Source organism: Fusarium redolens (genome assembly GCF_020744475.1).
Source record: "Fusarium redolens strain MPI-CAGE-AT-0023 chromosome Unknown BKA55scaffold_18, whole genome shotgun sequence".
NCBI classification, from domain to species: Eukaryota; Fungi; Ascomycota; class Sordariomycetes; order Hypocreales; family Nectriaceae; genus Fusarium; species Fusarium redolens.
In genome coordinates, this window is record NW_025763681.1 from 402,490 (window position 1) to 414,273 (window position 11,784).

The 11,784-nt window shown below is 49.0% G+C and overlaps 1 protein-coding gene across 1 annotated transcript; it reads right to left on the reverse strand.

The window, feature by feature from the left end:
- Positions 1-116: 116 nt before the first annotated feature.
- BKA55DRAFT_598050 (uncharacterized protein) lies at positions 117-4,206 on the reverse strand (the record flags this gene model as incomplete). The annotated part of the gene is made up of 7 exons (XM_046196164.1): positions 117-191; positions 315-2,277; positions 2,401-3,082; positions 3,165-3,342; positions 3,394-3,681; positions 3,854-4,082; positions 4,136-4,206. The coding sequence occupies 7 exons, from the start codon at positions 4,204-4,206 to the stop codon at positions 117-119; spliced, it is 3,486 nt and encodes a 1,161-aa protein (XP_046044180.1).
- Positions 4,207-11,784: the final 7,578 nt, after the last annotated feature.

Below are 11,784 nucleotides of genomic sequence, written 5' to 3' on the forward strand. Positions count from 1 at the left end.
TCCTGCGTGTACACCGTGTCTAGGGTACATATATTGGAGGTGTGGAAACATCCTTCATTGAGAACGATTGTTGTAGGAGAGGAAGCGGTGTTCAATACTGTATTTTGCTTACAGAATTAATTTTGATCAGATCGAAAGGAATCTCGAACCCGTCTCAACTTCCCAGTTACTCTCTTGAGAAGCGGTTGTTTCTTGGTTGTCGGAGTATCGGATGGCCCTGCATTGGGGGCGGATGGAACAAGACGTAGATATTCTGCCGCTCGAGTTGTATCTGGATGCTCATCGCCAAGAATCCGCTGCCTCTTCTCAAGCACCTCCCTCATAATCAATGCTGCTTCATCCAGTTTGCCTTGGTCGCTTAGCGTAATTGCAAGGTTACTCATCGCCTTGATTGTATCTGGATGCTCATCACCAAGAATCCGCTGCCTCTTCTCAAGCACCTCTCTCCTCATCAATGCTGCTTCGTCCAGTTTGCCTTGGTCGCTTAGCGTAATTGCAAGGTTATTCATCGCCGAGATTGTATGTGGATGCTCATCGCCAAGAATCCGCTGCATCTTCTCAAGCACCTCCCTCATCCTCATCGCTGCTTCGTCCAGTTTGCCTTGGTCGCTTAGCGTAGATGCAAGATTACTCATCGCCGTGATTGTATCTGGATGCTCATCACCAAGAATCCGCTGCCTCTTCTCAAGCACCTCTCTCTTCATCAATGCTGCTTCGTCCAGTTTGCCTTGGTCGCTTAGCGTAATTGCAAGGTTATTCATCGCCGAGATTGTATCTGGATGCTCATCACCAAGAATCCGCTGCCGTTTCTCAAGCACCTCCTTCATCAATGCTGCTTCGTCCAGTTTGCCTTGGTCGCTTAGCGTATTTGCAAGGTTGCTCATGGCCGTGATTGTATCTGGATGCTCATCGCCAAGGATCCGCTGCCTCTTCTCAAGCACCTCTCTCTTCATCAATGCTGCTTCGTCCAGTTTGCCTTGGTCGCTTAGCGTAATTGCAAGGTTACTCATCGCCGTGATTGTATCTGGATGCTCATCACCAAGTATCCGCTGCCTCTTCTCAAGCACCTCTCTCCTCATCAATGCTGCTTCGTCCAGTTTGCCTTGGTCGCTTAGCGTTAATGCAAGGTTATTCATCGCCGTGATTGTATGTGGATGCTCATCACCAAGAATCTGCTGCATCTTCTCAAGCACCTCCCTCATCCTCATCGCTGCTTCGTCCAGTTTGCCTTGGTGGCTTAGCGTTAATGCAAGGTTACTCATCGCCTTGATTGTATCTGGATGCTCATCACCAAGAATCCGCTGCCTCTTCTCAAGCACCTCCCTCATAATCAATGCTGCTTCGTCCAGTTTGCCTTGGTCGCTTAGCGTAATTGCAAGGTTACTCATCGCCTTGATTGTATCTAGATGCTCATCACCAAGAATCCGCTGCCTCTTCTCAAGCACCTCTCTCTTCATCAATGCTGCTTCGTCCAGTTTGCCTTGGTCGCTTAGCGTTAATGCAAGGTTATTCATCGCCGAGATTGTATCTGGATGCTCATCACCAAGAATCCGCTGCCGTTCCTCAAGCACCTCCTTCATCATCGATGCTGCTTCGTCCAGTTTGCCTTGGTCGCTTAGCGTATTTGCAAGGTTGCTCATGGCCGTGATTGTATCTGGATGCTCATCGCCAAGGATCCGCTGCCTTTTCTCAAACACCTCCCTTTGAGATAATGCTGCGTCATTCCAGCGCCCTATCTCCACAAAAAAAAGGCCAAAACTTTCTACTGTCTCAAGCCAATCGATTTCGTTCAAGTCAATGACTGTTGAGGCCCCCTTAAAGCTGTGGATGTTGTCTGTCAAATGTGGCACAACTCGCAGCTTTGACGCAGGACCATCCTGGCGATCACTGATAGTCTTTAGGTAATCATCCAGGAGCTGTGATGCTGCATACCAAAAGCGTTTCACTTCGTCCCCGTCGCCTTGTAGTCGATCGTAGCCCCAGGCATGAACAAGGCGATGAATCGAGTATGAGGTTTGCATCACCTTGCGCTGGCAGAGTGAGTAGTTTTCCAGAACCCGAAAACATTTCTCCAACTGATGCAAGTCAACCCTAATTTGACACCCTAAAACTGATGTCCATGCTGCAACTTCTGTTGAGCCTGAATCAATGTGTAGGCCGAACAGCTCGATGAAGATGTCATCGTAATGAATAAAACACAACAATGTTAGAAGCCGGCATGCTTCCGGAAGGTGCTCGGATACCGCATCGTAAGACGTCTCCCACACTGTCATGACGCTGTGGTGATACCTTGCAACAAGTTCATCTGGTGTTTCTGAGAGCAGAGCCTGTCGACGGTAACGGAATTCATTCAGATATGCAGATAAATTGGATGATAGCCGTGGGGTCTGTGACACATACTTTCCCGCCATGCTGATTGCCAGGGCAAGGTAACCCAGCTCCTTCACAATGAATTCAGCTTCAGCCACCACATTATCCCGCGGTGGTCGTATCTCTGCGCAAGTCAGGAAGAGTTCAACACTTTGTGACTCTTCAAGTTCCCCGACAGAAACTCCTTCGAACGTCGACATAGATTTCGCGATGGATGTTCGACTCGTGATAATAATGTGTATGTTGGGAGATCCCGGGCAGTATTCAGACAACGCCACAAAGCTTTTGTCTGTTTGGTGCAAAGAATCGGCACCGTCGAAGATGACAAGGTACTTTCCAGATGCTCTAGCAAACCAGCTGAGTACTTCTCGCTTCACGTCTTCGGCATTTGGATCGGATAGTAAAGACGTAGTATCTCCTAGAAGTCGGTAGATGGCTAGGAAGTCTCGGTCAATAGAGGCCGTCTGGTCCGCTTGAATCCAGAATGTGGCGTCATACTCGGTTCGATAATGCTGCAGGTAGCTTAGAGCTAGCTGTGACTTTCCCGCTCCGCCCATGCCCCATACTCCCACCTTCTTTACCTCCCCTTGTTTATTAGCCTCGAGGGGTCTCATGAGCTGATTTCGGATGCTGTCACGAAGAGCTGGTCGCTGAACAAAGGTTTTTACTGGTGCTATGGAGTTCAAAGGATACCCGGGCATGCGGCAAGGGGCTACAGGAGCGGACACTAGTCAGTATCCGTGATTGGATCATAATGGAGCATATGATTGAAGATAGAAAAGGCTAAGACTAACCAGGCCCATCCATCGTCAGAGCGCGGTCGACCTCGTCAGCGATGGTCCCCAAAACCAGCTCGCATGCGGGGCTGTCGGCGGACTCAAATTTACAAATAGTGCTATGATCAGCCTGCATGGCTATCTGCTTCTCACGTGTACCCGGGAGATTCAATGTAGCAGATTTCTTGTCAACAATCTATCGGAAGTTAGCAAGATGGCTTTTATTCGGTTCATTCGGTCGACGCACAAGACCTATCTTGCCATACGGGTCTCCCTCGTAGAAGCTGACGACAAGACATTTCTCGGGCAAATGGCGAGCTTGTTCGAATCGTTGCGTCGCTTGGTCCGAGTTTTCCTTTAAGGCATCAAGGAGGTCATTCCTTGGCTTGGACATGCCCGTTCTGACTATTTTGGCCACGATGTCACCAAGACTGGCATAATTCCCGCCCTGGTGTGGCGTAGCAAAGAAAACGAGAAGACGGGTCGCCTCGACGATAGATCTGTATGCAACATCTAATGTGGCTGCGACGAGTGCCTGTAGGGCATTAACATTAGAAATTGTTGATGCAAACAAGCACTCACCTCTTTGACGACCAATCCACCTAAGCTATGACATATAAACACAAGAGGCTTTTGTGGATCACTCTGTGTTTGATCAGAATGGGACTCTAGTCAAATACGGCTTGTCGCTTAGAGGCATACAGTACCTTCCGCTTCAGTTTGAGCCATTGTAGCAAGTTGTTCGCGTGGCCGGCCAGTTTGATAGCCGTCGCACCAATGGCAGGACTCGAGTTGTATTCGAAGAGCATCACCCGAGAGGGTCTTGAAAGGGCGTTCGGGAGGAAGTCTTTCAGCCAGAGCTTGTCACCCATCGTCCATGTCTTCCGGGCGTGATCATCGCTGTTCTTGAAGTTGAGGCCGTGGACAGCGACAACACTAGTGGCACAATCCTGTTAGCTTCGCACGGCTACGGTGACCGTAGAACATACTCTAGCTCTGCCACGCGGGGAGGATCGTTGGAGGCGCTGTCGAAGATGACATGGAGGCCAGCCTGGGTCATCGTCGACGATCGGAGGGTGCTGCAAGGCAGCCTGGGCAAGGGAGCAAAAGCGGGGTAGATTGCGGATTTACCGTGGGCACTACTGTAGGAATGCCGATCGAATTTCAGGCACAAGCAGTAGTGTTGTGGGGCAAAAGGACTGGCAGAGAGGATATTTGAGGAATGAAATGAGGAGATATAAGAATTGGATGACCCGGCATCAGCCTAGGATAAGAACAGGTAGTTAGAGTGATTTAAAGGAAGAAAAAGCTCAAAAGTTCAGATTGACCAGAGGCTTGACTGAATATTACGAGGTAGTTTTCAGCCGCACGATGAACTGCAGCGTTCATGCCTCAGGCGTCAAATCTTTACAAACCCACAGGTAATGCTGACGTGAATTCCAAACCTTCCTCCCCACCTCATCAACCGAGTTAGAAAAAACTTGCGATCGTTTCTCCAACGGCCCCGCGACTAACTCCCAAGAGGCGTGAACAGATTAAAACGACAAAACTGTCCGCTCCAAGCACGATTTTGTCCTTGACAGGGTTGAAGAGGACAACGTCACAGACACCGACCACGAAGGCAAATCTAATACATGGAAAGCTCAGTCGGCAGTTAGAGGCTACTGCAGCCGCATTGGCTTTACTACAGCCGATGATGGGATTGGATGATCGAGTAAGCAGAGCGCAATATCTGCGACGTCGCCCGATGGTGGTGGATCGGTTGTAAAGATTGTCTCTCATCGAACGTCGTTGAACACCGTCGATCGTAGATTAGGAAGGAGAAAGAAATTGTCAGATATTAAGGTGAATCGTGTATATTTCTTGATTCTGTCGCAATCGAAGGACTATTGAGACCTTATATCTTCGACTGGTTCCTTCTAGGACTTGAGTCCTAGAAAGTCCTAGATGAAAGTCCTACGATTTAAGTTTAGGACTTCAAACTTTAATCCTGAACCTTAATCCTGAAGTTGAGGGTGAACCCTCCAACATTCAACAGAAATCTTGGGCACATCAGATTGAGTGGGGAAACGTCAAAGCCCAGCCCCGCAAGGCATCTTTCCCTAGTAACTAATGACTAAATCAACTCTAGTAGAGTTGATTTTATCGACCCACTTTAAACCTAGTAGGGTTGATTATTGCCAGGGTGTAGAGTTGATTTTACATTATTCCGCATACAGGAAGGGTAGTGCTGATCAGAACAGGGGCTTACTATCCCTTCAATTGTGGAGGAGCTCCGGCAGGTACCCTGCCCCACACTATCCCTGTCAATGGCGGGGTACCTCAAGGAAACCAAACGACACGTCATTGAGCAAGACCGTCCAACCTCCAATACAAGCCAATCTTAATCAGACAATGACTTCCCAATCAGTACCATCATCACCACCTATTGAGGCACTTAACGCGTATGATGATAGTAGTTTTATCAATGAAGATAACAGCCGTCAAGAGCACTCGGGTGATAGCACTCGGAGACCGGCTTTTCCAGCTGCCGATGACCGAGGCTTCAAGTTTCATCCCTTCGAGGTGCCGCGACGGGAACTTCTCGTCAACGAGCTGCCCGAGAGCCCATTGTCACTTTTCCAACACTTCATAGCCATGTCTATAGTCAAAGAATGGGTTAAATACACTAATGATTAGGTTACTAGCCTCATCCAACGCGGCGTTGTTGATAGTCAAGAACACGAAATGACAGAAAGGTCACGCCTCAATGCCTGGAAGCCAACCACGATTGCAGAGATGTACATTTGGCTTAGGATCCTTATCTATATAGGGTTCCATAATGAGATAACGGTTGAAGATTATTGGAAAACATCTCGGCTAGAGAATCAACGGCCTGAACACTCGATAATCAAATTCATGACTTACGATCCATTCCAGATTCTTTATCGTCATGTCCGTGTTTTTGACCACACCGAATTCGCTAACGGTTATGAAAATCTTCCTACCGTCTTCTAATGTGTTGAGTCGTGGTCTCAGCACCTTCAACAAGCAACGACAGAGCTCTGCGAACCGGGCTCCCATCTTGCCGTCGACGAGGCTATGATCCGATATACCGGAAGGAACAAGCAAGTCACGCGCGTCCCCAACAAGCCTGTTGATACAGGCTTCAAGGTGTGGATAGCCGCCCAGCTAGGCATCTTCATGAGGTGGATATGGCACCAGCCCGGCGCAAGATACGGTCCTGTTGGTGTCCAGAAGAAGCCGGCATCACAAAAGAAGAAAACCAAGGGAAAAGTCAAGGCTTCTAGCAAAACTGATAAGGTAGAGGATGTTATTTACGTGGCTACGGAAGCCGAGGCTAAGATCGTGGCTCTTAACTCGACTCAAAGCGTCGTTGTTGCCCTTATTAATCTGCTGCCGATATCGACATATCACGTTTTTGTCGATAACCTCTTCTCATCGCCGGACCTTTTTCGTTCTCTTCGTCAGCACGGCCACGGCGCAACCGGCACAGCTCGGTCAAACTGTGGCATCTACAATGGTCTTGTAGAGGCCAAAAGGGCCGACAAGGCAGGAAAGTCGGGCTTCCAGTTCAATGAGATCAAGGTCATCCCAACGGCTGATAATCAGGTAAGATGATTTGATCTTCTTCTAACGTATCTACTGACTAGTCTTCCTTCTCCCCTATTATAGGTCAATCAAGTCGCATGGAAGGACAATGCACTCGTATTGTTCCTTTCGACCGTCTTCGCCGGCGATGAGAGGACTGAGCGTTGGAGGAGGAGACCGTCGACGAAGACTCCGACGGCACGACCGATACGGCGCTTTTTTGGCAGTGAGCCAGCCAAGCTAATATCGATCCCTACAATCGCTGCTTCTTACAACGACGAGATGAATCATGTTGACCGAGGCGACCAAAGACGGTCATATCTTGGCTACGATCATCCTATGCGCCGAGGCGCTTGGCAAGCTATTGCTTGGACCTTCTTACTGGATGTAGTGCTAGTAAACAGCTTCCTCTTACAGCTACATGGCCAGCCGGCCTGGAACCGTTACACGAACCAGAAGAAGTGGAGGGAATGCCTCTACAATGAGGTCTTCAAAGCCTTCCACTCGGAAAGCCAATCAAGGCAGCTTTTTCGAGCTGGAGACGAATTCACGCCTGCTACACAACATAAACATGTCCGAAGAGGAAAAAAGTCAAACTGTCACGCTTGCCAGGGGCTTCAATTAGGGCGGCCAAGGTCAAGAAGCTCAAGAAGGCCGTTGGAGCCGGTCAGTCGCAATAAAAGGAGGCGTCAGACCGTTTGGGGGTGTCAGCAGTGTAATGTAGCGATTTGTCACTCGAGGGATTGCTGGTACTTCTATCATGGGCTAAAATAGGTGGGATGCTAGGTATCTATGATTTGGCTCATTTTAATTGGTTGCACCACTCTGTCGTGACCTGGCCGGAGCTCCTCCACAATTGAAGGGATAGTTGCCTATCAAATCGAGGTACCTGGACTCATGGTTAGCCAAGGTCGATCACTCCCACAGCTAATCTTCTAACGTTATACGAGAAACTGCCCCTATTGATCGCGTTTTCTAAGATTTCCTGCTGTTGTTTTTGCCAAAATAAAAACTGACGATGCCAGCCACCCAGCCAGGCCAACAGCAGCGCCTCGAAGACCGTCTTTTTCGACATTTCAGAGGCTGGACCTGGTCAGAACGATCTCGTGATACTAGCTCTTGGCTATGGGACTTTGGCTATGATATTCAACGTCATGGCTTACGCAAATGGGCTTGCAAGGACTGTATCCTCGTAAATCGTCCCACTATCGCGAGTTTTACCTCTTCAGGTCTCCAGAACGCGGCAAATCATCTATGGCGTGAGCACAAAACACCAGCACCAGAGGGGGAGAAAAAGAGCACAGCACATCTGAAATCCGAAGGCGCACTAAAATCGAACCAGCCAACTATTGCCTCTGTTTTAAAACTAAACGTCAACAAGCCTACGGAACAGAATATTGCGAATAACATCATCTCACGCTTTGATAAACAATACTTTCAGCGTATGCTAGTCGAGTTAATCGTCAGTAGCAACCAGTCCTTGTCATTCGCCGAGAACCCCATCCTCCAAGAAATCTTCGACTATTTGAATCCCTCCGTTTCGATCCAACGGGCCAACTTGACTGCCAGGGCCGTCCGATATAAGATCATTCAAGAGTATGACCCGCCATAGGCAGAAGGTTATCGAGGTGTTGAGGAACTCCCCTGGAGCGCTTCATATCTCATTTGATGGCTGGACGTCTCGAAATAAGCTTGCCCTTTATGGCATTGCTTGTTTTTTCAGAGATGAGAACAATCGGCCATGCAAAATCATGATTGGGGTTCCAGAGGCTCATCGTCACTTCGGCTCCACGATCGGTGGGGAGGTTCTCGACGTCTTACACACCCTTGGCGTGAGTCCAGAAAAGATTGGCTATTTCACGCTCGACAATGCTGAAAACAACGATACTGCCATGGAGGTCATTGGTGCTGAGCTTGGGTTCGATGGCCGACTACGTCGAGGACGCTGTATTGGCCACATAATTAACTTGTCAGCCAAGGCGCTCTTATTTGGAAAAAACGCCGACGCGTTCGAGCAGCAATTATCAGGCGCAGAAGCGTTATCTGATACTGAATACGCTCGATGGCGCAAAAAGGGACCAGTTGGCAAGTTACACAACATCGTAGTTGATGTGCGTATTAGCCATCGGCTGATTTACTTATTCAAGGAGGTCCAGAGGGTGAGCGGTTTTACTAAATCCTATTCGTCTCCTACTAATTTCGGTATATCTAACAGGACGAAATTGATCGCGCCGCCACCCTTAAACTCCGATCCAAGAAACCACTGAAGCTAATTATCGATAACGACACGCGCTGGCTGTCACAACTCTACATGATCCGCAGGGCTCTACGGTTGAAAACCTCTATCGAACTCCTACTGATCAAGTATAAGGCGCAATGGGAGGACGAAAATAGGTCTAAAAAGACTGGCCAAGTAACACAAGCCAAGTTGGCGAAAAAACCACGCATCCTCCGAGACGAGAATCAGCTAACGGACAAAGACTGGGAGGTTCTTTACCATTTGGAGGCTATTCTGACTGTTTTTGAGACCGTGGTGAAGACGCTTGAGGGTGATGGACATATGCGCAGGCGTAAGCAAGGCTGGACTGGCTCCTATGGCAATATCTGGGACGTGGTGCTTGGCTATGAGTTGCTGCTTAACACACTGGAAGAATATAAGCAGCTTGCTGCTGACTTTCCTGATCCAGAGCACTTCCGCATTGGAATCAACCTTGCTTGGGATAAGCTGGATGAATATTATCGGCGGCTGGACGAGACGCCCATCTACTATACGGCTATGGCACTGCATCCAGCTTATCGTTGGGACTGGTTTGATGAAACGTGGGCTCATAAGCCTAGTTGGGTTGAAAAGGCAAAAGAGATGGTTGCCGACGTCTGGCTGTCCGATTACGCTCATCTCGAGGTTAGAACCAGCAGCAGCAGAGGCGACGACGAGCCACCGGCAAAAAGACCTCGGTTTTTCAACCCCTTCGAGAAGAACAGTCGTGTGCCGAACTCACTACCAGCCCACGCAGCAGCTATTGTTGGTGACGAGTACCAAGCGTGGCAGGCGGATCGTGACGCCAGCGACGGCAACGTTCGTGATCCAATTGGTTACTGGATCACTAAGCAAAGCAGATATCCTCGGTTATCCAGGATGGCCTTGGACCAGGCTTTCTATCCATACTCCATACTCCATACGGCGCCTTATGGAATATGGAATATGGAATGCAACCCATATGGAACTTAATCCATACATATGGAAACTAAGAAATGACGTCATTTACATTATCAACTAAACCGAATCTGGGTTGGAGCTCTGCCAGCCAGCCGAATCATCTAACCCCTCTACGTTGTTGTCCTCAATACCTTCCGCTTCAAGTAAATCTACCGGGTAACCTTGTGTTATCCCGCTTTTGATCCAACTCTTCATGCATTCACCTCTTTCAATTGTACGACTACCCAATTGGCACCGGTCCCATGAAATTGTGCGTCTCGCCCCGGAGAAGACGCGCTCCGGCTCGGCAGACATGGCTGGTATCGAGAGGATATCAACAGCCATTCGAGAGAGACGAGGGTATGTCTGTTGTTGTTCTTCTCTGAGCCACCAAGAAAGTGGAGAGCAGTCAATGACAATGGGCGGTTGCGTCGTGAAAGCATCGTACTCGTCCAGCTCACTCATAGATGGGCTAACAACGTCAAGCTCCCGAGCGAGTAGGTCATACTCATCAAGGCGCCGTATTTCGTCTCTCAGCTGTGGTGTCGTGGTGGGGAGCGGGAGTTCGTGGTAGTAGTCTTTCCAATGCTTTCGCACGCCGTCAAGAACTGGTTTATGCCAGGACTTTGGCCAGTTCTTCTTTATATGGGCTACACGTCGTGACGGATGAAGTATTATTGCCGCACCGTACGCAGGGCTCTCATCTGTAAGCTGATAATACTTATCGAATACAGCCCAAGAAGCTGCAATGCAGCTCCGTAGTGTGGCGTTGCCAGAGTGTTTCTGGAATGCTTGTGTATAATGTTTGTGAAGAACATCCATTGTAAAAAGTGAACGGTCTAGAGTGGCGTAACGACCCTCTGTAAGCTGAGTGATCTTCCAGAACGGTTGAAGGAATGCACGCGTCTCCCCTAGAGCACTCCACTCATCAGGCGTGAGGTAGTCATCTCGCAAATCCTGGTAATACTTCTTCTGGTACCACTCAACATAGCTCTGAAGATTGAGAGTGGTGTCCAGCAGGAGAAACCATGAGTTCCACCGTGTATCGTTGTCGAGCCCCAGCGATCTTCCAGCGCGCTTCTTGAATTCATTCCATCGATAGTCGTTTTCGCGCATGTGAATCGATATGTTGTGCACCTTTCCAAGAGGCCCAAGCCGCCGCCATCCTTGCGCCCTTTGTGGTTTGATCCTTTCAGAAAAATCAGTGCCAAAAGCCGATTCATCGGTGTCTTCGATATGCTCCAAAGCCGCTCGAGCAGCCTCTTTTGAGTCTATGAAAAGGAAAGCCTGAACTGCCAGGTTCACTATATGGCCGTGGCACCGGATTCTACGGGTCTTGGCTTCCCAGTCGACGCCCTTCTCCTGGAGATAATTGGCGAGTAAGCGGCATAATTTGTCGTTTGATCCATGGTTATCACCAGTGTAGAATCCCACCTTATTCCAGATATTATAATCCTCGAGCACGTGCTGAAGAAGCTTCCATTGTTCGGCACCACCGTGACTACCCGGCCCGTCAAGACCTGGCAACTCCGACAAAGCTAATAGTGCCTGCAGCGCTTCCTTTGCATCCGGATCTACAAATTTGACGCATATCCCAAGGAAAGCTTTGTGATTTGGAGCAGACCACACGTCAGCAGAGAGATGAAGTTTCCATGGTGTAGACTGCAATTTTCTTCGCAACATGTCTTTGTGTACACGAAAGGAATTGGAGACAAGCTTCTGTATGGAGCCGTGAGAAAGGCTGATGAGGTCATCTGCCGCAGGATTGACTGCAGAAATGAGCGCATGAAGCTCTGGCCAAGAACTGCAGTTGTAAGAGAGATTACGGACAGTCACGAGCTGAATAAGTGC